The sequence below is a fragment of the Rhipicephalus microplus genome, chromosome 4, assembly GCF_043290135.1.
Source record: "Rhipicephalus microplus isolate Deutch F79 chromosome 4, USDA_Rmic, whole genome shotgun sequence".
NCBI lineage: Eukaryota > Metazoa > Arthropoda > Arachnida > Ixodida > Ixodidae > Rhipicephalus > Rhipicephalus microplus.
Genome location: NC_134703.1, coordinates 109,266,222 through 109,292,018, shown reverse-complemented (window position 1 = coordinate 109,292,018; position 25,797 = coordinate 109,266,222). Strand labels below are relative to the sequence as shown.

Sequence of the window (25,797 nt, the reverse complement as noted above, 5' to 3'; positions counted from 1 at the left end):
CTCTCTCCCTCAACAACATTCAGAGCTCCGAGGAGAGATCCCCGCAGCTGGGAAGCCCTGTTGGGAGCGGACTACTGTGGGCGTCATGGGCGAACTTTGTTTCTGTTTTGGATGCCAATGGTGAATGCTGTCATGTTGGAGAGGCGCTTCTGAATGCAGGTAAGTGCGCAGCCTTTCTTGGTTTTTTGCTTCCCAACAACATTAAAAGTGTCGAACGGAGGCGTTTGCACTCGCCATTGGGTTGCATCGCCCCAGCCCTCTGCCAGGTAGCTTTGTTTGTTTTTCCTTGTGCGTAATTTTCATTAGAGACGCTCTTCCTCGCTCGCGAAATGGATTTGGTAAGCCTAATAATTGAGAAAAGCGTGTCGTGCGTGCATACTGGACTTCGTTATTCGCTGCCGCACACCCGTTCAAGGGAAGGCGCCGACTTTAGGGTCGTCTTGCGAGTTGCTGCGAACCGATTCCGGCGACTTGTAGGGAGGAAGTGGGGGGGAGTGTGCTACGGAGCTCGTATAGACTCGCTGCAGGCAGGTAGTAGACTCGGCATGCGTCAGTATTTGGCCTTCAGATGCTGTTTCCAAGAGGCGGCGTGTTATGCAACTGTTCGCGGACACCCTATTCTCTACGTGCGCAGCAGAATGTACCGGCGGTCGTCGTCGCACGCTGCTGTCTCTTGTCGGGAGCTAGCTTTGGCATTATTCCCTTTTTGTTCGTTTTGTTTTTCTTTCCTGTCCGCTTCTTTCAGCGCTGACCTGAGCGCTGAAGCGTTTACGCGCGGCGCGCCGGGTGCACCGTCATTTCGTGAGAAATGGGACTGCAGCTGCGGTGTGTCTGACCCAGCCGTAGAACGAGCCCGCATGTCCGGGCAAAACGCGCGGTTTCTGTCGGGACGTGGTGCACCGCCACCGCGTCAACTTGTGGTCAGCTGACGGCCGGTCGCGCGCTTTCGACTCTTCGCCAACGCCGCAGCGTGGCTGCGCACACATCAAATTCGTAAACTGTGTGTCTTGACAGCTGCCGCAATCTCGTGTGCTTCTCCGTTCGCGTGTGTTTTTTCTTGCGGCCGTACCCGGAATTTGACCAGCTGGGGCGAGCCCCGATTCCTGCAGCGGCGACATGCAAGAAACTTGTCGCCTCGCCACTCATGATTGAAGGGAAGTCGCGACCTGACGTTCGGGCGGCCTTCGGGCAAGGCGTTCATCGCTGCCACTAGACGCTATTGTGTGCCGTCGTCGCCGGCCCTTGCCGTTAACGTCGACCTCTCTTTAACTCGTCGACCTGTTTTATTGATGCATTGTTCTTCCATCACGTTCTTCTTCCTTGCCGGGGCGGGGACAACTATGCGGCTCGCCTCACTGACTAGCTGGCACGCGGTCTCAAATTGCCGTGACGTCTCCTTCGGTGAAAAGAGCGATCGCCTGGAATATCGCTGGGTTGTGCTATGAGGAAGGCTTCGTCACATGAGCTCCTCCATTCGGAATCGAGTCTGTGCGCACCATTGAGCGGTCGAGGAAAGTTTATATTCGAGTGCGAGCGCAAATAGCTGTGATGCTCTCGTGTAAGCAAAGTTCAAGCTTGCAGCAGCGACCCGCGAAGCTAACGAGTCTGCGCGTGATAAATTGTTTGCAGTTGTCGGCAGCTCCAAGCGAAATAGTGTTTAAAAACACAGCGCAAACAACGGCAGGAAGAAAGGAAGAGACAGGACAGTCTCTGTCCTGTCTCTTCCTTTCTTCCTGCCGTTGTTTGCGCTGTGTTTTTAATCATGTATTTGAACCAACTCGCCCAAGCTTTAACCTTAGCGAAATAGTGTGCATTGTATTGCATGCGCGAGCGAAACTTGCAAGGAAGAAATCGGTTCTTGCCACAGAAAGTCAATCATGTGCTACTCCATTGCTAGGTTGTGTGTAGCTTCAAATATTTGTGAAACCCTTTTACATCTGGTTACCATGCTCCCATTGCCACTGGTTTGACATGCTTTGTTTTTGTTTCATGTGTCTAAGCTCCAGTGATTTCTCTGCTTTCCAGCCAGTGTGAGCTATCTCTAAAGCACCGCGATAAGAAAACAATTGGCATTGTCAAGCACGAGTACATGTTGCTAGTCAACCCAAGCTTTTTGTGCACACTTTAGTTATTACATGCAAGGACAGATGATCGTCCCATTCATTAAGCAGTTGTAGCTTCAAGGTATTTATACGGTGTGCCTTGATGTTATCGGAAAAAGTACATGCGTGGTATTCGGGAAAACACCTCTGATAGTACAGGAATGTATGCAATAATGGTCAATGTATGTGCATCACACAGCACTTGGTATTTCTCTAAATATACGGGAAATAACCCTAGCACAATCTTCACAACCAAACACGTGCTGAAATATCTCGTGAGAGAAATATGTTTGCACGTTCATTGATGCACTTGAGCAGATTTCCTTACTTACATGGTGCAAAGGTCTGTTCCTATAGAGTTTTCGAATAGGAACCCCAAAAGTTTAGGGCCCCAAAGCCCTTTGCACATGCACGCATTGGGTCAAGCAGGAGCGAGGAGTTTTCGAATAGGGTCTGCGGGCACTTTGGGTACTCGCCCAATTCTTGGTCATGTCACTTTAGTGAGTGGGTGCCATCCCGTTTGTCTGATGCAAAGCTTTTGGGGCAGGCTGTGGGGCTCCTGCTAAATTCGAGAAACAGCTGCCCCAACCCAAAATCCATAGGCCATTTCGGTTTTGCGCATGCGCAGTGGCCTTGGCGCTATTTCTTTAGGGCCCCGAAATTCGAAAACTCCCTGTGATAGAAAGGTTGAACACATGAGATGTCGTTACAAAGTTGTCCCAGACTTGTGGGGCTTCTATTCGAAAACTCTCTATTGTAGAAAGGTTGCACACATGAGGTGTCATTAGAAAGTTTCATGGGAAATATCAGTCTTGTTATGCAGTGTGGTAGCAGTGATAATTGGGCAAAAATAATTATAGAAACATAGGCAGGTCCAATAGGGTATCGCTGTATAATATTTCGGGATCTAGAAATGTAGAACAAACTTGAAAGAATTCATTCTTTATGATACAGTATTGGTTAATACTTCTACGAGTGCATAGTTTTTTATGTAGGTCGGTAGTTGTAGAAGGCGGTTCTTAGATTTTTAAGGATAAAAACTTTTGAGTATGTGATTGTTTTCATGCATCAATTTTTAATATAGACTCGGAAAGCGACTTGAATAGAGTCTAAAAATTTCTTTCCTCTGCAGCCCATAGTTTCTGCATCCTGCTTTCTCTCTTTACCCCTACCTGGCAGTGTGTGTGATAGCCGGCCGCCTCTCTAGCTCCATTAGAAGCCAGTGCCAAGCATTACCCGTGGCCGTCACGTCTGATAATGGCGTTCTCCTCGCTCCTACCCGCTTCGTGCGTCTTCCGGATTTTCTCTTTCCTCAACTTTTTGTGCAACTCTTGTTTTCACTTACGGCCGAGGTGGGAGCAGGTCAGGAAGCTCCTTTGCCAACCTTGAGCAAGCAGACACGCTCTCCGCTAAATTTCATGCGCCTTGGCAAACTTGAGGCCGTCCTTGAAAAAAGAAAAAAAAGTTTTGTAATTTCTTGCACATTCGAGTAAAGGATATGGCTGGAATCGCAAGTGGGAAGCTTTCACTTGAGGCGAGATATGGCACTCATTCAGTTGGCCTCTGATGTCTTCATCTTTATTTTATTGCACATTTTTTATTTCTAAATCATGGAGTCATTTCCTTTTTATTTATAAATATTTGAATTAGTGTAAAAAAATAATACGAGAATCGTGTCTGGAGTCTGCGTTTACAAGTAATGTTCTTACATTTAGCATAATATGATTCTCCGCATGCACTGAAAGCGTGCGAGTTTTTGCATGTCAGCATGTCACGTTGAATTATTACAGAATTCTTCGGTTGCTTGTTTGTTAGTACCAAGTTCCATTTATAAATTGTATATGATTCAAGTTGTTAACCATATTTAAGCAGATATAGGTGTATATAAATATTCATTTACATACAGAAATAAAAGCGCAAGAAAATAACTCAACAATAGCCTTTTTCTCTTCCTCTCCTGACTATAAAACAAGCAGTCAATGGCATTATATAATTTTTGTTGCAAAATATATTGTAAGCTGTAGCTGGATTAAAACTCCTGTGGTATGTTCTATAAATATTTACCAAATTGAAATTTCATTACCAGCAATGACAAGGACTATTTTGTTTGGTTGTTGTAATTACTTTAGTCTTCAAATTAATTGGGCAATTCAATATATTTAACATTATTCACTTCTTTTGTGAGGTAATAATAATTTAGTAGTTGCCACCCAGCCCCCTTTTTTTCTGGCTACTTCAAACACACAGAAGTGGCTTCATGCCGTAAGGTACTTCTTTTATGGAGGAGGCCAAACATAAAATTTTCTCCAAGCTGTGTGTGGGTGTGTCTCACTTAGCTGGGGCCATAGTTCAACTACTCACTAGCTGTTTTTTTCTTATTTGCTTCAGCGCTGCACACTTTTCATGTTTATAACTCGGAACTGTGGCAGTCTTCGTAAACTCACACTATTCTCGAGCAGTAAGTTTAGGGCAGTCACCTCTGGAGAGTCTTTGTTTGAGACATTTGGCACGACTTGAACACATCCGCATCACAGTACAGCGACTGTGCTGGCACGACTCCAAGCACGTAGTCCTAGCAAGGCGCCAAGAATGCTGGTGCCCATAGACGCACCTGGAACTGGTTGCATGAGATGTTGCGAAAGTGACATATCCACTAAACTTATTGCCAGAGAAAACTGCCTCCTGTTAGGAGGCTGAGTAGGATTGACTTTTCTGTAGTGTGTTTAGTTAGCAATGCCGTGTTTGTCTTACCATGCAGTTGCTACTTCAATTCAGAATTTTAATTGTGCAGCAGCCAGAAATAAAGATTGCAAATATGTCACATTGTTACTTTCACAAATAAAAAAATATTGCTAAAAGAAAGCGGATAGCAATATGGTTGTTAATGCATCATGCATGCACTACTCATGTAGGTCAATCCAAAAAGTATTTCGATAGGGGTGGGGGGGGGGGGCTATAATTTCTTGTCATTGACTCATAGTTGTGCGACAATAAAGTAACACTATATATCTTGGTCATTTCCAAAGATCTCTATGAAAATGTATAATACCCAGGTCCTATATTAAATCACATTTATCTGAATCATCTTTACAGTTTTCTAAGATCCATTATCAGGGGTAAAAGTGCTGCGACAATTGCACCATCGTGTTCTAATCGGACCTGCTGCACCAGGCTGTGCATAAACGGCAATTTCTGCGAGAATTGTCGATTAGAAGGGTGAATCCAAGCAACACTGAGCGTTGGCTACGTAAAGGACGCAGCCGCATCCATATCCAGTGTTTGATCACGTTGAAATTCGGCTCATTCCTAAGGTTTGCTAGTGCTTCGTGGTTTTCCCGCTGAATTGGTGGCACCAACATGAGTCATGTTTAACCATCTAGTAATCCAGTGAAACCTCGATAATTTGTACTAGTTGGGAACGCTGCACGGTCATGAACTAAATGATCGTGCTCGTGTACAAGTGCAAAGGAGCATTTCCTGATGGGTCCCATCACCACCAATGGACAAATACAGTACCACAGCAGATGTTGCCCAAAGTACCCACCAAAATACTTTTCCTTTTTTCTTTTTTGCCAAAGGGCAGAAAAGATGATAGGCTGGCAGTCTTGCACGATTGTTCTACAGCGTGCAGAGGCGATGCCAATTATTGAGATAGCAACAGAACGAACCCCATCGGCGTTCCGTGATACATATGTGCACTTTTCTACCGCAATCTGATCATCATCATCAGCCTGACTACGTCCACTGCAGGACAAAGGCCTCTCCCATGTTCCGCCAGTTAACTCTGTCCTGTGCTTGTTGCTGCCAATTTATACCTGCAAACTTCTTAATCTCATCTGCCCACCTAACCTTCTGTCTCCCACTAACCTGCTTGTCTTCTCTGGGAATCCAGTTAGTTACCCTTATAATCTGATAATAAGGGACAACTGAAAGTTTCATTGAAGCACGGAGTGGTCGTGTGGACTCGATCGAATTTGGGTAAGTTGCGTGCAGTGGAGCGCCCGTGCCATCACTGCATCGTACGCACGGTTTTGCAGTGTGAATTGTTTCGTCCCCACTCCACTCTAAACCAGGCCCAGAATAGCAGTGTAGTGTGTTGATTTAGTGTGGGAATAACAAATTTCTTTCAAGTGGAGTGTACTGCGAGTATAAGCGGTTATGAAAACAAGAGATAAGGATCGCTTATTCCTTGTTTTTTTGAGTTCTCTGTTAACTAAGCTGGGATATTTAATGATGAGAACACGTGCGCACACACTCGCACACACACTTTGAGGGTGGCAAGTCTGGTAAGTTCATTAGTACTGAATTCATGGGGAAAATTCGGAGTTTTTTTACCAGAAATAATTCTGATTGGCGATAGTGTTTCACCCTAAAAGCTGCTCCAAAACTGAATTGCATTGCTCCAAAACACACTTTTTGGTGCTCAGAAACTGCTCCAAAACACTAAAGTCCACTTCCACCCCTGATTCTCCATATTTCATGCTGCTTTCATTAAGTTATGCTGCCTGTATGTAGTACAAGCTTGTTTTGAGGAGGGCTGGCTTATCGGCATGCATTATCTTGTAGCACTGCACTTGGCACTTCACACTTGAAGTGTTAGATGTCAGGATTTCTCGGTTGGCTACAACACCTGACTGTTCCTTGATGGCAGCTATATGTTTTTAAAACTCTTGCTAACTCTACTGGTTTGTCAAGGTTAAAGTTCAAAAGCCTCTGCACATATTCTGTTGTCAAGCCATGCGTTTCGAACCCTCCGGCTAGTTTAATTCTGCTTTGATTGAGCCAAATGCCGCTTAATGTATTTGATTTCTGAAGAAAGGTTGTTTCTATGAGAGCACTTCAACAGCACTCAACTAAACGTGTTGCTCCTATGAAACCTTTCACTGTTCAGTATACAGCTTAGTCTTTTTCACAGCTAGAAACGGAAGGTACAGTGAAATATATTGGACCACCGCACTGCTTATCTTCTTTATTTGGAGATGAGACCACATATGTGCTACTGGGAAAACATGCTGTGGACCAGTATATGTTAATGGGGTTCTCATGGCAACCTTGAAGGTGTACTTATGCATTGGCTTCCAAATTTTTTATATCTAGAAGACGTAGCTGTCTATGCATCTTTTTACTCCTGTGATCCATTTTAACTGTGCTGAGCATGTAAAATATCAGGATTCCAACTTACCCAAGGGAGTGCCGCATTAACATTTGCTTTCCTTCTTTTTTTTTCTTTGGTCAGGTGGCATCTCACCCTTCCAAGAGCTGTCTTGTTGGTACTGTTCTTGTGCATGTAAATATAATCACTCATCATGATCAAGCAGTCTTCCTTCCTCAAGTGGGCCCAAAACAACAAGAACTCCGTCAAAAGCAGTAAGTACATGGGAGCAGTCATTGAAGGGTGCAGATTAATGCAAAGTGTTAAATTTTACGTTTCTTCGACTTTATTCTTCTCCAGTGGAACTTTACTTTTAATGTTTTTTATGGGGTTAGTGTAAACCTACAGTGTGTGTTATGATGAAATGGTGGTTCAGTTGCATGCGTCTGCATAGCTTAATTTTTGTATGAACCTTGTGGTAAACAATTTTGACAGAGGATTCGGGGATACAGTCGTAAATTGGGGAAGTGTTATTTTATTAGAACAGAATAAAAACGTCTCGGCTGAACTTTGTGACATTTGTCGCTGCGAAAATGTCGGCCTGAAGTGTTAAGCAGCACAGTTCAAGAAGCAGTGTAGTGCATGCTCTTGTATTCTCGTACATATTGCTGTACATTTTCATACATTGTCACATATTCTTTTATGTATTCTTGCATGACTTGCAGAAAGCGAAGATGAACCCGGTAAGTGTCTCCCCAACATATTGAGCTGGTGTTAATAAGGCGATAGCTTAGAGCAACATTATGAGACCAACATTGAAAACAAGGAATGTATAGGGGACAAAATTTTCATTATTTAACTGTAGTGTAGTAATTGCGACACTGGTGGAAAGCAAGTTGACAGTAAACAACTTTGTTGCATGTTGGGATTTGAACCTGCTACCTTTGGATAGTGCGTCGGCCTCCCATCCACTTTGTTGGGAGTGTTAGCCAAAGGTTGTTGGTTTCAACCCTACTGCCAGCAAAGTTGTTTCTGCCGTCACATGATATGATTATTATTTATGTAATATTACAATTACTATGCTACAGACTACAAATATGGTCTCAAGTACTTTCCTTGGCCTTATTGTCTATTGGTTTAATCAGGTGGGGCTTAACCAACAAGTGAGTCCTTGATTCATTTTTTTTTCATTCATTCATAGATTAGAGCAGTGTGATTTTTTTCCATGTGATTAAAAAAAAGTGTTAGCGTGCAAAGACATCATACATAGAGCTCAAAATTGGCTTTGTCCAATCTCATATTTTGTGAAAGATGGCCAATCTGAGAAAGATATTTCGACAATTTCTAAGCAGTTGAATAATGTGAAATCGAAGGGAACACCAAATATATAAGGCCACAGTTAGCACTGAATTATTTTTGAACAGCCATATTGCATTGCTGACCTCAAATGCTCACAATGGTAATGCTCTTCCCATGGGTCTATTGTGGTGAACTCTGGCCATGGTGGCCTCCATGTTGACAAAGTTGTGAGCATGCCCATCTTAATCATGCGCCAAACAGTAACCAGTAATTTCTTGAAGTATAAATGTTCATATCTCACAACATATGAAGGTGCTACTGTTCAGGGTGTCATAGATTTTTCACAATAGCCAGGGCTTTCTTCAGTCTTAAGATTAAAAAATCAAAAAGCAGCATAGCTAACCTTGGGAACACTGTGTACAAATGCTTCCAACTTAATAGTGTTGTGCTGTTCCTGGCAAGACTTCTCTACTGACTGTTCAGAATTTCATGGTTGGCAGCATATGAAATTATGGCGACATTTCTGTTTTAGCCATGCTTTGCTCTTATATTAACTATTATTCAGAAAGCGTTGCTCTATAAAGCTGATTGTGGGACCGAAAATTTGGTTTTATGGGTCATCATTGTGCCCCATCTATTGTAGGTGGCCGTAGATGGATCCATCCAGCAGATGCTCTGCAGAAAGGACATGTTGCGTATCTGGTCAAGGTACGTTGACATCTCACAACACATTATGTTTATTAGGGGAAAATTCAAGATTTTTTTTTTTTACTGCATTGTTTGTGTATTTAGGAGAATTACGGTATTGACAGGCAATGCGACACTGAAGTCCGGCATTATGGTATACCTCATAGCTCCTTTTGTGTGTGTGTGTGTGTGATGCTCAAATGCATCATTATTTTACTGCAACCCTGAAATTCGTTTTTGCGAATCTCTGCTGTGAATATCAGATCTTTGTTTAGAAGGTAGTCTGACTGTAACTAGGGTGAAATCCTAGAAACAATAATTTAGGCATGAATTATCTCCTATCTAGTTTTCATAAAACTATTGTAACACATTGCTTGGCTGCCATCTTATTGTCAGTTATATTTACTGAGAAATTACCTTGAAGACTCGCGTTATACTCAAGTCTACTGCAGTAGTTAGTCTTTAGCAATTTTCAACTGTGCCACGGCACTTTTTTGATAACATCTTGTCTTCGCATCAGCATCATGTTTACAAGGAATTCATACACTGTCTTTGTACAAAGCAGTGCCTTTTGAACAGTGCCTCGCTTCATGTTGCAGTTTCTCGGCTTCACTGAAGTGGAACAGTCCAAAGGCATTGAAGTTGTTCGAGAGGGAATACGCAAGCTTAAGGTATGCACATTTGACATGCAATGCAGTTTGCAGTGTAATGAAGCCTGTTGCTGCTAAGGCCTTGACGACATGACTCTCGTTCGCAGTTTAATCAGCAGCTGAAGAGGTCTGAAGGTGGCAAGGTACCGAAGGTGGAGCTGACGATTTCAGTCGATGGTGTTGCCGTGCAAGATCCCAAAACAAAGGTTGGTTTTTGTTTGTTTCCTAAAGCATGTTTGGGGCTGTAGCAATACCATCCACCAATCTAGCTTAACATCGTGGATATTTGTGAATATGCTGTCATGTTTGGCCGTGATGCACAAACGAACTGTCAGAATTTACATTAATACTAATATGTTTTGCTCAGTTTTCAGTTATGTTCTTTTTTCTCTTGTCATCTTCGTCAATGCCAGTGTTAGTGTTAATGAACTTCGATAGTAAAGTAGCCTACCTGCAAGCAGTAAATGCACTTTGAGGACACCTTTGTTAGATGTCCTTATTCTGGAGGCCTGAAGCTTTTTTGGTGTCATTTATTTGGTTGTTGTGGTCAAGAACCAAATGCTGCGAGGAAGGAATTAGATTTTCACTTGTTATGACCATGAGCTGTGTTGAAAGCACTATTGCAACAGGCGCAGCCGAATGTTGTCTAAATGTGAGATTTCAGTTGCTTCTATGTACATGTATCTGTGCATGTCGCTGTGACGGCTGCTATTCACATTACGGGATGAATGCAGCTGCCTAGTGCAGTCAACTTTGATCAAATTACATTGTTTTCCAATAACTTGTGAAAAGCGTGTAAAATTGGCCTATACAAAGACAGAGTGAGGAACCTCCAATCAAAATGGGTAAACGGTAAAATGTTGAGCATTTCCTGAAAAACATTGATTTCCCGTCGAAATCATTGGGACAGCCATGGGTAATGCAGTAGTTTTCAGCTGTTCACTTCATACTTCGGCAGTAAATGCTGAAAGACTAGTCAGATATTTTTGTCTAGAAGATTAGCCTGAGTGGTAACTTGATTATGCCTGCCACCTTGCTTGATGGTGCTGCTGTGCAGAGTACGTACTTTTTTTTTGTGCATTGAGCTAGTTGGCATTTATGTTGCAGAGGATATTTCACCAGCACCCGCTGCATCGTATCTCCTACTGCGCGGATGACAAAACTGACAAGAAGTCATTCAGCTTCATTGCCAAGGAGTCGGATGGTGAACGGCACTCGTGCTTCGTGTTCTCCAGCGAAAAGTTGGTGCGTAGCGCTTCGATTATTGCTGTTGTGAAAACTGTTTGTAGAGGTGCATGAGAGTGTTTCCCTTTCTCAGATCTGCCATGGCTCATAAACTGCATTAGCACTCCGTAATTTTTTTTTGCGCAAATATCTGTAATCTCTAGGATACACAATGTATTATCATAAACGTTAGAGGCAAGCCACCTTGAGGGGACCCTCAAGGCAAAACGTACAAGCAACTGAAGAAAACTTAAACTTAATGCAGATGTCTAATGTAATGTTAGATCTGGAAAAAAAAATAACTGAACGTTACTCCTGTCTGTCAAGTCCTATTTCTTGGTACACATCTGTCTTTGCAATTGTCTCCAGCCATGACTGTTGCATTTTAGTTACGGTGACGTGTAAAGAATACCGGGGGCCTTGATTTACGTTCACATTGCAGAAAGCCATGCAGTTTCAATTGATCAGGACTCTATCACTACTGCATGCCTCGTAATCGTACTCGGACTTTAGCATTTAAAATCCTAGCGGTTATTAGTCTTAATTGTTTCTTTGACAAACACCATCTTTGTTCTTGCGACATCACTGAGTCAACTTGTCTGTGTGCATTTACATGATCAGCTGCTTGAATTTCAGCCCAGATTGGGAGAGCTGTGATGTATAAGTAAGCATGATAATTGTGTGAAACTTTTGCAATGGTAATGAAAAAATTGTCTACAACGCATTTAAGTTGTATAAGTTGTACAGTTTTACCATAGTTCCTCAATTTCTGATCACGAAACTGCTGCCTCAGTTTAATGCAGTGCCACTAGGGACACCACGATAAAGAAATGTCCATCTAGTGGACTGGCTGCTGCAGGCGACTCTTGTAGTATATTTTTTTTGTTCGCTGCGTCACAGCCAAAATACGAGCTGCTTTTCGACAATATTTACATTTTATTTTGGCATAGATACTATACGAGTAACACTTCGCACTTTCAGAATGTTTCCGAGCCGAAGACAAGGCACATAGAAAAAGTAAACAATGTTACCGTAATTACTCGAATGTAACGCGCACCTTTTTTCCGGTTAAGCGAGTTCATAAATCGCATGCGCGTTAGAATCGAGTACGAACAAAAAAATTACGGTCAATCTATTGCCATCGGCAAATCCAAAATGGCCGCCTCCTATGTGCGTCGGCATGGCGCGTCGGCCATTTCAGCCTATGTGTTTCCCATGTGCGGCACTTTACACGTACGTGTGCTGAGGAGTTCGTCATCTAGTAGTGCATTAGCATCGACAGCGTGGAAGGGCCGACTCCAAAAACTCGAGTGCACCACGATGCCGCTTTTAAAAGAAAAGTCATCGCGTGTGCAGAAACGGGCGGGAATCGGGCCGCATCGCGGTCGTTCGGAGTTCCCGAAACGTGCGTGCGGGACCGGCGGAAACAAAAGCAGAAGATTGTCGACAGCAAAGCTTCACGCAAAGGCTTCAGTGGCCCACAGCAGGGTCGCTTTCCGCAAATTAAAGAGCTGCTCGGCGAGTATGGGCTTGAGCAGCGAGCGGCACAGGGGCCCCTGACGACAGAACTGCTCCAAGTGCGGGCTATGCAATCTTAGAAAAAGGTCTAATGCGGAGCCAGTTCAAAGCGAGCAGGTGCTGGCTAACTAACTTTATAAAGAGCAAAGGCTTTTCCTTTCGAAGGGGAACATGCATATGCGAAAAGTTTTGCGGTGGACTACGATGAAAAACTTCAGTTTTCAGAGGTTCGTTCTAAACTTGCGGCGCAACAACGGCTGCCTGCTTGGGCAAATCGGGAATGCCGATCAGACGCCTCTTTATTTCGACATGCCTGGCACCACAACCGTCGAGAAGAAGGGGGCGAAGCAAGTTCGCGTGCTGACATCGGTCCATGATAAAACTACAGTGATGGCAATACTCTGTTACACGTCAGATGGGCACAAGCTTCGCCTGTACCTCATATTTAAATGGAACACGCTCCCGAAAGGAGTCGTTTTTTCGAGTGGTGTGGTGCTGGCCAGCGAGAAAAATGGGTGCGCGTTGCAATCGATGTCTTACGTTTTTTTTTTTTTTTTCGCACTGGAAATCGTGTGCGCGTTACAATCGAGGGCGCGGTAGAATCGAGTAAATACGGTAAGTGTAGCTGGCAGCTCAGTGTGTCAGTAGATGACGTGCATATACCTTTTAGCTACTGTAAAACTTCTCTTTAGTTGGCCCAACATACAAAAAAGATACATGACAGTGATCTATTGTATAAAGAATAACGTATAACTAACGTTTATATTAAATTGACAACCTGAGCTCAAGGTCAAGAACTGGTATTTCCGAAACTTCAAATTGCACACGTGGCAATCGCGCAGTGATGATAGACTATTTTTGCGCAAAAAGAAATGTTTTAGGGCGTGCGTTTGCTCTTGCAGATATCCACCTGTGTGAAACAGACAAACCGGTAGATCATAACCACCAATGAAATGATTTCTTGAAGGCAACTGTCGTTTTCAGGCCTCAAAAACCTGGCTAGTTTTCATGCTTATCAGTCAAATGGTGGGACACAGTTTTCTAATTCGTCTTTTGTTGTCAACATCCCGAATGTAAACTGAATGGAATACTGTCCCCTGTGATTCTGTATTGTGCTTATTAGTTTATATCTTGCACAAGCAGGGTGACAAGAACTGACGCACGATTGCATTCCATTTTGTACTTCTTTATCAAACCAGGACACTTGATAGAATTTTAACTGCAATATTTCTTTTAAGTGAAGCTGTGCAAATGTCTATGATAGGGATATAACGGACTATTTTCACTTTCATTCAGCACTAGGTTTCTGTGGAGTTCAAAAGACATCTTAAAGGGGTGTTGATTCTGAAATCATGCTTTCTTTTTGTTGTTATTGTTATTACAATGAGTAGCTAATGGCCCGCTTACCTCTGCTGGAACACATAATGGCTCACGAGGTCAAGTGGTTTTCAAACTGCGGCCATGACTCCAGATTTGTAATGCATGCTGGCAGGCCGCCCGGAACACGCAAGTAACGGCGTTAGGCCTGATGCACGGCTTCTCTCTCGGCAACGATACAGTGTCACCATTTATCGTGGAATCATGCACATAATTTTCAATGAATAAAAGTTCCTTCGCACACACATTCACATACTTTGAATCAATGCTGAAGTCGTTCTTTTCGTGCCGCGTTGAGCCTCACTTCGAGTTTTTTTTTAACTTTCTATGAACACCTGGCATGCAAAAAGATTTTTTTTTAGTACTGCCCTTACACGGCTCCTTGGTACGGAGCAGCTGAACGGCATCATCACGCAAATGTGCAGCTTCAGCTTTATAATAACTGAACTTGACCCTTATCCAAGGACGCAGGGTACACGTGCAAACTTTCAGCCTGCACCAGCTGCATGTGCGGTCTCCGCAGAATCAAACCAAAGAGGCAAAACGTGGCCTCTAAACAATTGCGGTGCCGCGATGTCGCAACTTCCCATGCCATGTCAAGCTCCCTCATAGCGTGATTGCGAAGTTTCATGACCAGAAAGAGTATTGAAAGGCTACGGTATTACCGGGCTGCTTGACAAAATGATTCTAATGCATTGTATCTACATAATATTCTGAGTAGCATGCTGTTCATTATATATGTACAGCTTTCTTTTAGGTTGTAATGTAATCAGAGCCTCAATCGTTGTTATTGTTACCTCATTCCCTGCAGGCTGAAGAAATCACGCTGACCATAGGACAGGCATTCGACTTGGCCTACAGGAAGTTTCTTGAAACCTCAGGCAGAGACCTTGAGATGAGGAAACAGTTCATGATTCTCCAAAAAAGAGTGGGTATTTGTTCCTTCCTTATATTTATTTCTGGTAGGAGTGATTACTGCTGTTGCCAATTCAGAAACGCAAGCGCATCTGTTCTATATCTGCACCTCGTAGCCCATATTCCCATGACGACTCCTTTTTATTGCTTGCTTTTGCCTACTGAGGCAACTCTTTTGTTGCACATCTACTGCATTGCGAGTGATGAAGTAGCCCTTATAAAACTTCGCCCTCAAGTTTTGAAGAGCCCGCGACATTTCAAGGACTCCTACATTGTCGGGTCATCCATTCATGGGGCGAAATGCACTTGGATCGTCACCATCCTCACACTGTTTTACGTCCACTCAAGGATGAAGGCCCCGTCTAGTAATTTCTAATCCAACCTGTCTTGTATGTATGCCTGCAAACTTGGCAGATTTCATCACACCACCTAAATCTGCCATCTTCAGCTAGATTCTCCATCTGTTTGTACCCTCTCTTTTGTTCTTACAGGCCTCTGTTAAGTGAACCATGCTTCATACCAAGTTCTAGGTACTCGCTGCAGTGCATATTTTGTGTAACATGTTCGCTAAACTGTAGTTTCTGAAAGGAAAACTACGTGGTTGATTAGTGTGCTATGGCGCTCAAATCGACGAGTCTTGAGCATCAGTTGTGCAAATGTTTTGTTCTGTTATCTATGTCATCTGGACAGCTAGGTAATGTGAAGACGTGCATTGCAGTAAAGCCTCACAGAGCACTCATTGACTTTGAGTTAGTTTCTTAGTTTCCTTTTTCTTTGTGTGTGTGTGTTAGTGTTTGTGTGTTTGGGGGGGGGGGAACCAAAGCCATATGTACACTCATCGCGACTTAGAGTACAGTCGCTGCATTTCTTGGCATATGTGCATTTGTTAATGTGACCTTGCTTCGTGTGCTTTGTTTAAAGGTACAAGATCTAGAAGAAGAAAACAGTCGACTGCGCAAGTACCTTCGTGACGGCGATTACTCGCATGGGGACGGTGTTGCCTCCCATACAGAAACAAACAACCACAAGCCAAAGGCTAAGGTAGGGCTTCTCACTTTTGCTTGTTTGCTTGAGCGTAAGGTTGGCGCATGTATTTGTTTGAGAAAGTGCTTGGAAACTTAAGCTGTCTTAGTTTCAAATGTAATGAAAAGTAGGTCAGTGAGAAAATTGAGTTTGGTTGTGAGTTTGGTTGTATTGCATGAACTGTTTTTTGTCTGGCACTCATTCCTTCGTGTCAGACAGTCGTGGTGCTTATTGCTATGTGTACACCAAGGATAATGCAAACTAGTATGAGGCCAAACTTATCAGCCTTAACTAGCCTCATGTTTCATAACTCATCTTAGCCCATCTCAGTGGCCTAGTCATAATGAAGCTGGCCCAAAGGTCACTGGTTCGAATGCTGGCGATGCGTCTGGAAAAAATTTCTGAAGTCCTCCATTACAGTCTTTCACTATCACATTGTGGTTTTAGGATGTTGAGCATCAACAATTGCTATTATAATAAATAATAATGCATATGCTTGCCAGTACGCATTTAAACTGTCTGACTCCTGGAATTAAAGAGGGACAAGTTGAGATTCCACTGTTTCAATGAACGACAGCAGTTTAGTTGCAGGTGGGTCAGATTTTGCATATAGTACACCAGCACAATTTTCAACGCTTACGAAATGCCACTTGCCCATTGTCATTGGTATGAGTTTCTCCGCTAACTTGATAACGACCACAGGTTCGAGCAATCTCAACAAATGGTACCAGCAAGCCCAGCTCAAGTAACGTGGTCCCAGAGCCTCTGCCACCTCCTGTTCCTCCCCGGGGTTCTGACCACGGCCAGGTGAGACCGCTTTCTGTTTCTGTGCCAACTACAGCAGTTGCATGCGGCCAGCATTTACGTAATCTTTCAGCTAATGGTTAATCAGTCTTGCCGTGAAAATCGTTGGGATGATGCCAGCATCGACTTTTGGGTTAAAAATTATGTAGGCTGTGTTAAGCGATGTGTCGCAGTGACTGTGTAAAATGTGGCTACGCTGGCAAGTGCAGTGCCATGTGTGCACTCTCTTGAGGCATGTGTCAGCAACGGTTTCAGGCAGGGGGGTAAAATGCATAAAGCTGACACAGTGGTCGTCCGCTTGGCAAATGGAGAAGCGGAAAGCTGAAAAGGAGAAATTGACAATATTGTACAAAAATATATTGCAATTCATATGCAAATAGAGAGGCAGAAAGCTCAAAAGGAGGAATTGACAATATTGTACAAAAATAGACTGCAATTCATGTTTAGTTTCAGTGCGCATGTCATGGAGTTCCAATCAAACAGATTACAAGTGTAAATCTCATTTTAGGTCAAACCTGCCATCTCGGCCTTCACATAGGCAGATATATCGGAAGTAGTAGAGGAGGCTGCGATGTTATGCCGGGAGCCACGGGATACTGCTTAGTGAGCCGCACGTTTCCGTATCCTGCCCTAAGGGGTACGGAACAAAACTTCTGCCATGGAGATTTTTAGCCCAAAGGAAACCTGAAATGCTGAAGGGAGTGTACGCAGCATTATTTTCAGGCAGGAAGTTAAGAAGAATGGACACACTTTTTAGAAACTATTGCACCTGAGCAGCTGGACCGTGGGCTAGAAGTGGCATTGCCTTCACAAGCAACCGGTGTGCCAAACATACTTATGGCTGTCAACACATATATGACACTTGTACAGTTGTGTAGGCACAGCCGATGGGAGCACACAAAGCTAGAATGTTTTGTTTGCTATTTCTACCGCTGACCCACATAATGCTATGGCTCTCAGTGCATCAATCTACGGTACCTTGCTTGCGAAATTCTCTGAAATTCAATGTGTAAGCATGCATGAAAAAATTGCAGCATAGGAGAACTTATTTTAATTTTGATGTTTGCCTTACTTTTTAAAATTTTTAGTTTCTATGCCTTTAAGAAGGGAAAATCGACAGCCACCTGTTTTAACACGAAGCCACAAGAAAATCCATATGAATTTCTGCAAAAGAAATCTGTGTGGATTTTTTTCTTGTGTTCATGCCACACAGGTTGTAGTCAACTTTCCTTTTTTAATCCTTATGCTACCTTGTGGGAGTCTGCAAAACTGATTTGCAGTATCCCTTCAACTGTCGTATTTTGATGAAAGTAAAAGTGGAGCACACTTTGCTTACTTTAGTTAAGTGGCTCTTAGCAACATTGGCAGTCAGAATTACTTGGAAGCCATCTACAATGGACTCTTGCGTCCTGTTACACAGCTGTAAGATTTGAAGGCTATTAACCTCCATCGATCAGTTCTGTAATCAGTAGCTTCACTATCATGGTGTGTGTGGCGCAAATTCTTTTTGTGGTCTGTTACCACTTCCTGTGGTTGAGCCTAAGAGAGTATAACCAAGGATAAGGCCATTGGTTTCGAAAATGCGCAAAAATCTTAATAGAAACTAAAACCATAGTAGCTGCATAATACCAAACTACTCACTGTAGAACACAGCAGGGAACGTTAAGTGCTGGCTGACACTATGAGATGCCAAGAACAATCTCGACCAGGCTACTGGACGCACAGCTTCTGCCCGTAGCGCAACTGCCGCTGCTTTGCCTGCCAGCACTGGAATCCGCAAGTCTTGAGCCGGCGTCCACCAACCATTTCTGCGGTCTCCTCGTGCAGGAACGCAATGACAGGAGGCTCCAGCTTGTTGTACTCCTTGGAGGCTCAGTACGCTAATTGACTGCTCGTCTTCAACGCATGGACCTTTGATCTAGTTGCCATGTATCCTTGAACTCTCTTGAGCTTCAGCTTTTTCTGCCCTTTGGGTGGAGTTCTTTTTTTCGAGGACACCCGAGTTCTCCTGGTTGTAACCGATTGGCTCTTGGAGGCTCCGTGTAGTTTTCGGATTGGATACCTTTTCTGTAATTTTTCCAGTGTTGTGCCCCATGTCCTCGCGCTCCATGTTGTTCAATGTTGTGCACATTTCACGTATGTGCCCTCTTTGAATGCGCACTACACGCATCACACATGGGCATCCAGGAGTGTGAAGTCCAGATTTTCTTTCTTGCTTTGGCTTTCACGCAGCCTTCACAAGACCTTCTTGGGCTGACGGTGCCAACTGTTGGCACACGCCTTGAAAACTTGTCCATGGATGACCTGGAAGACTTCAATCCAAGAGCAGAGACTGAGCCTGTACAAGCCAAAACTAACGGGTGTTCAGAAGCGTCCACCAATGGTGAGTTCTCTCGAAGCCGTACTTAAGAACGAAACCTTGACGCTTTGCAATAGTGTTGTGTTCTGAATGTGTCCGTGTATCTTTCACTTCCAAATGAAAGAAGACAGCTCAGAAGACTGAGTAAGTAAAGACACACGTGAGCTTCACATTATTGTCGCTTTCAAGACTGCACTTCACACACTGCAATGTGCTTGAACTGCTTTAGTGAATTGTACAGGGGCATATTTCCTGGAGAGTGGCATCAGATGCTTAGAGGGGCAACTCAGTGGTGTGTGTTTTGGGAGGCAACTATAATACTGCTGCAGGTAGTGTTCTGTTTGTGGAATGGTGATGTTATGCAGAACATCTAAGCTTTGCCAGAACTCCTTGTGGCTTCAAAAAGTCCATTGTAGTTTTTGCTTTTGAAACATGGGCTATGGCTCTGTGGCTAGCAGAGATGGCAGTGCAGATGGATGACTTTGCTTAATGGTGCATTCCGGAGAGCAGTGTTTTCGATGGGTGAACGAGAAAGACTTGGAACATGACCGTGCCTACTGCAGTCGCACCGCTCACACCATTGAAGCGCTCGCCACTTGACTGACCAGTAGTTTTTTTTTTTTTCTGCTTATTTTTTTTTTTTCGCTCTTGTGGCAGCAGTAGCGAATTGCATTACTTGTTTCATTGTTTCTTGCTTTTCTTGCTTTTAGTATGAAATGATTAAAATGGCACTACAGCTTTGTGAAGGTAAATCTCTCACAGCAGCATTTCATTGACTGCAAGCTGTGAAGTCTGCACTCGGATGTTACCTATGTTTTGAAGGTGAATTCACTGCCAGGTTTTCTAAGTTCTACTTCACACTACTCATTTTTTATTCAGTGTGATGTTAGAACACCTAATTATAATTACAAAAAAAGGAAACAAAGTAAGTGAGTGTTTTTTTTTTTTTCAAAGAATAGTCAACTTGAATATTGAGTGGCATCTTCCCAATTCTCTACTGGCAAAAGAAAAAAAAAAGCATGTCTATAAATTTTCCCTAACAAAGAATTTCTTTATTTTGCTTAATTTTGCTGCATTCTTAAAATACAGAAATTCTTTGCCCTTGCCGTGTCTTCAGTACAAGTGGCATTATTAGAATTATTATTTTGAAGTGTAATTCATGATGATAATGGGCAGCGTTGAGTCATACTTACGTCGCTTATAAAAAAAAATGGCTGGAAGGGGAAGACAGAAGCTTGTAATGAAAAGAATCCGTAAATTGGTTGTGTGCTCGAGCCGACATATAGACAAGTGGACTACTCTTCTAGGCTTCAAGTCTAGTTTTAGCCTTGAAAAAAAGTTTATTTGTCGAAATGTCGGCCTGGTCACGGCTTTTTTTTACATCGCTTATAGTCGTATGACTCTTCGTTTTGTTTGTTGTCGTCGTCAAGCCTGTTGTTGTCACCACTTCAAAATATTTCGAATCAACATGCCAGTGTGCAATGGTGTTGTTTTAATGAAACCATAGTAGTTGGTATCGCATCTTTCAAGTTCGTATTAATTCAAACAAAAGCGACATCACGCATCTAAACTTCCAGTGATAATATCGTATGCACAGTCGCTCGAGACAATCTAGTCACTCATTGATATTTGCTCCAATGCAATTCATTGATAAGTCATCCATCCATAGTGGACTGGCAAAAGATTGCTTAAGACACTGTAAATAGAAGCATGAGCACAGTACTTAGATTTAGGCTCTTGTTGAAAAACCCCTCATGGTCAAAATTAGTTTGGCAAATCCCATTCCGCCAACCACTTTGTGATCATCTTGTGGTTTCAGCTCATAAAACTCCAGATTTTGTGTGTTCTCTCCACGAGAACAGTTTTTGACACAGCTGGTGCATTGGTGTGGTGAATGCAGGTACGTTGGACACGCCGTCCAGTGTTGCCGCCGCCAAGGACCTCTTTGGTGCAGAGCCGTTTTCGCCAACAAAAGAGGAAGACCCCTTTGGCATGGGTGACTTCTCGGACAACCTTGGAGGTCAAGAGCTGGAGAATGCGATTGGCATAATTGACCGCAGGCTTAACGAAATGAAGGTGTGTTCTGCTCTCCGAAGCGGTACCGCTGGTCGTGCTGTTTCATGTCCGTTTTGCAACACCCGTAGGTATGATTGTAGTGCAGCCCCCCTGCGGTGGTCTAGTGGCTAAGGTACTCTGCTGCTGACCCGCAGGTCGCGGGATCGAATCCCGGCTGCGGCGGCTGCATTTTCGATGGAGGCGGAAATGTTGTTGACCTGTGTGCTCAGATTTGGGTGCACGTTAAAGAACCCCAAGTGGTCGAAATTTCCGGAGTTCTCCACTACGGCGTCTCTCATAATCATAGCGTGGTTTTGGGATGTTAAACCCCACAAGTCAATCAATCAATCATGATTATAGTGCAGTTTTAAACAGTCGCTCACCAGGTCAAGTAAGAAAATTTCATTGGGCACTGCAACTTGTTGTGTGCCCAGTGAGAAGCATTCTGCCATAAGAACTTTTCAAATCTGTTCACCAAGAGCTGAGATGACCACTATTTCGACGCAGCACAAACTGCAATGCAAAGAGGCGAGCTTGCAACTCCTGCTACTTTCCCAGTGTAGCTTTTGCAAGCCAAATGCCCTCCCTGCTCTCATTGGCATCAGAGCCAGAGGATCACATGACGCATGCGTGCGAACATGTCATGCGCACGCAGTCACGTGTGTGCGACATGCCCGAGCATGAGTGTTGTGTTATGTGCTGAATTCTCTGTGGTCTACTGCCTGTTCCTGCGGGATGGAACTAGCAGTGTGCACTTGTTTGGAGAGGATGGCACAGATCCTGGATTAACACACCCAAACGCATGGCTGGGAAATGGTGTCTTACAATACACCAAAAACGCGCCAATTGTCTGGGCTGGCACTTGCACAGCGCGGGAACAGCGAGAACACCAATGCGTCTGAAATGGAGGGAGATTAGGTTAGTTTCATCCCGCTGCAATTTGAGTAAAATACAAATTAATAAAAATTGCACACATTCCACTTGTGTGTTTTATTGTTTTGCTCAATATTGATTCATCAATTGAAGCAGCAGATTACACAATTTAAGCACGTCGCCTCGAATAATTTGGTGTCGGTGCTACTGTGTGCATTATGAAAGCTATGATAGGGCTCTTCCTTGCAAGTCATCTCCATCTAGGGGTGCATGCCCCGAGCCCGAGAGGTGAAGAATGAGTGAGGTTCAGCTTGAATTTTGCAGCACGTAGCGTTGGAAATTTAGCTGACGTGATCATGAGCGCCCAGTGTATGTATTGTGCTCATCAGCTCGAAGTGGTCAGACCTTTGAAGGGCCCTTTAAGCTTCTCAGTTTTGCAAGTCATATGTACAGTCACTTCCTCTCATTTCAGGATGGTTTCAGCCGAGGACTCTCCTTTGGAAAGGATGATTTTCTTCTTGAACAGTTGGACCCTTTGGGAAGCAAGCCACTTGCCTGAATTGATGAGTGTGAAAATTGAGTCAGCAATGTTATTGTGCCCCACACTTCTTTCCTTTTCTTTTGTTTTTTAATCTAAGCTGTTTTAAGCTGAATATTGAATTTTCAGGTTTCTCTTTCTCATTTTCTCCACGTAATTTTGTCATATTTAGTATCGGTAGTGAGGCACAACACAGCAGAAGCAAGTTGCGTGTGCAGAGAATGGACCACACATATACGCCCAAGCCTACTTTCGTTTCATTCGTTGTTTTAGACGTGTTTGTTGTAAGAGGCTCACATAATCTCTGGGTGTTTGCATATTTTTCAGTGCTTTCCATCTTCATTCCACAGTTCTTGAAAACTGCTTTGACCAAACCAAACAACTAGCATTTCTTTTCTCCTGTATGTGTGAATGATGCACAGTGCTTCTTTACCGCTACTTTTGCACTTCACCTAGAGGACAGCGTATGGGTGCACATATACATTTTTTTAACTGTCTCAAAAGGCTAGTCTTCATGATGAAAGCCTTTTGGTGTATTCTTTTTTAAAAGCTTTTTTTTTTTAAACTCGCTTTATACGCAAGGTTCCTTTTTTTTTTCACTTGCTGCAAATGTTGAGTGTGTTGCCTGAGAGGCTGTGCAGTTGGATGTGCATATAACCAACCTTGACTATAGAAAAGTATTTTAGCCTGTTGGCCTCGTCCAACACTGGTTTCACCGTGCAAGCAGAGCCAAGCATTAGAGCTGTGATTGTTTTCCTCCTTTTTTTTTACTTTTTTATTGCTTTCTTTCCTTCCTCTAGCACAAGATTATAAGCTGATAACATATCTAGGCACGCGTCTGTTAAGGCTTACCACCACTGTATAGGAAGCCATGCGCCGCTTTTTTCATTCATCTCGAAGTGTCTTAACAGATGTCATGCCTGAAATGAATGTAGCTAGGTCTTGTTCCAATAACTTCCTACCGCAATGACCAATACATTTTGAAAGATACCGGAGGGAGGAGGTGTAGCTTCACGTATGCCGATATCTGGGAGGGTGTCTGTCACCTCTTAATAGCAATAACGCAGGTTTATGTAAGCCATGTCCAGTGTACACGTCCTGTCATCCACTTCAAAAGGCAATTGTTGCGTGCTCCTAGCATAGACTTCTTGTGTATAAGCCTACGTTGTGCTGTGTTATGATAAGATAAATACTGGACAAAAGTGGCTTGAAAGGGAAAAAAAAAAACTGCACGTCAGAAAAAAAACTGCATGCAGGCAGCATCATGGTTTACGTCCACTACCATTTCGTCTTGGGTCTTTTTGAACACCCAACCCAACGGTATCCAATAATTTTTAATCTGCCATCTTCGAAGACTACTGACCAGCTCTACACCCGAGACTTCCACTCGGGTTTAATTAATGCTCTTAGTTACATAATAAGTACGATGGCCTGCGTGCTTAATAAGGCTACGTTGAATTGTGCAAGTTTGGCATTTAAAAGCGCTGCCTCATTTTTCAACTTCCAAGTAGGAGCCCTGTGATGTGGAACATCAGAAAGGCAATGCTCTGAATAGGTTTGTATAATAAGCTGCGTACAGGTCTTAAGCCATTGGGGCTGATACTTATGGCCCAGAACCTAAATCTTTTAAGGCCTGAGCAGTTACAAGGCCAAAATAAGCTTGATAGGATTGTAAAGCTTTAAATTACTTTGGTGGTTACAGCTCTTCCGCTACCGGTTGATATAAGGACCGACAGACAGTGTGCCAAGTTTCAAAGATTTTTTATATAGAGCCGGATTAGAGCTGTCAAATGTATTTGTTATTGGTGTTAAGGTGTCGTGAGAGTGGTTTTCGTAAATGGTCGTTCTTCTCCACATGCTATGCAATTTGACGGTGACATGACGGTAGTGTGTTGAAGGTATAGCGCCTGAAGGTTTTTTTGAAGAACATGCCAGTTCACTGTGAGCCTTCGTTGGAAATGTTCTGAATTCTTGAATCTCTGCTTGTGTCTGTAGCAAAAGTTGTTGCAGGCAGTTGTCATGAGTATCTCTCAGATCTACTCTCATTGGCACCCAGAAGAAAGCACCATGTAAGAAATGTTGGTTCAAAGATGTGTAATGTGACATTGTTTGTTGACAATAAAGCTGTTTTTTTCTTTCATTTCTAAATTTAATAGCGATGATAGTCAAATATGCTCAGTATTTGTTGCATGTCTAGGTGTACATTGATGGCATCTTCAATTGCCCTTCTGCCCTTGCATCAAAGATTGATAAGGTCGTTCTACTACCTCAGTTTACTGTAACTGTGAATAGATACTCCAATAATCGTTCTCTATGCAGGGATTAACCCTTTAAACGTTTCACATGGAAACAGCTAGTTTTTGCTCAACTGTCGTCAAATCATTTTGTACATGTGGCTCGTTCACTTGATAGCATTTCCTCATTATCATTTTAAACTAGTTTCCAAGCTTGTTTATGTGTTGCTTAGCAAGTGGCTGCACTTGCTTGGCAGGGTTTCATTAACAATTATTTTACTTTCTTTACGAGACTTTCATTTAGAAAATGGCATCCAGTGAAAGTGACGGGTGCATTGCTCGTGCATCGTTAAGAAACATTTCGTCATCGTCAACCCAGACAGCAGATACTTGGATACTGAAGTTTACTTTGATTTTGGAAGTGAGAGAGATAGTGATGACACTATAATCAGTAGTTCATCAGACGAGGACTGCCCCCTGGTGGTTACGGCACTTGACTGCTAATCTGAAGGTCGCAGGATCGAACCCCGAATGCCGCGGCTGCATTTTCAGTGGAGGCCGCTAACCCTAAAGTCGCAGGATCGAATCCTAGCTGCAGCAGCTGCATTTTCGATAGAGGCGAAAATGCTGTAGGCCTGTGTGCTCAGATTAACTCAAGTAAATTATGTGTAGCATTTTGATACATGTATACCGATAGGTGGTATTCAGATTTACCTCTTAGTTTTTTTGCCCATAACATAGTTGACAAGCATATTTCTCCATATATCAGTTCTACTGCACTATATTTGAAGAGCGTATCTTTGTCAGTGCATTTCATGGCGTTTACACGAATGAAGACTTGGTGCTACACAGTGCATTCTTTGGACACTAATCTTGAATATATGCATCATTACTTTCAGTGCTGTTAAATTATTTAAGGCAGATGGCAGAAACGCTGCTGTTCTGTTCCTAAATTTTTTTGTATTTTAGTAATTATAGGAATTGATGCTTTGTGCTTGAATCCACCGCGTGTGCACGGTGCACATCAGCAAGACTTGGTTTTTAGAC

At 43.2% G+C, this 25,797-nt stretch overlaps 1 protein-coding gene across 3 annotated transcripts; it reads left to right on the top strand.

Annotated features, from left to right (window-relative positions):
* Positions 1-2: 2 nt before the first annotated feature.
* On the top strand, positions 3-24,656 carry LOC142814568 (PTB domain-containing engulfment adapter protein 1-like). Of its 3 annotated transcripts, none has more exons than XM_075893488.1 (13): positions 3-159; positions 7,339-7,469; positions 7,920-7,937; positions 9,137-9,201; positions 9,780-9,851; positions 9,938-10,036; positions 10,938-11,075; positions 14,761-14,877; positions 15,786-15,905; positions 16,590-16,694; positions 18,924-19,074; positions 20,951-21,126; positions 22,451-24,656. In XM_075893488.1, the coding sequence occupies exons 2-13, from the start codon at positions 7,409-7,411 to the stop codon at positions 22,535-22,537; spliced, it is 1,209 nt and encodes a 402-aa protein (XP_075749603.1). In that variant the 5' UTR covers positions 3-159; positions 7,339-7,408; the 3' UTR covers positions 22,538-24,656. The 3 variants fall into 3 exon arrangements, with proteins under 3 accessions (XP_075749603.1, XP_075749605.1, XP_075749604.1); XM_075893489.1 differs by lacking the exon at positions 3-159 and adding an exon at positions 5,947-6,080; XM_075893490.1 differs by lacking the exon at positions 7,920-7,937.
* Positions 24,657-25,797: the final 1,141 nt, after the last annotated feature.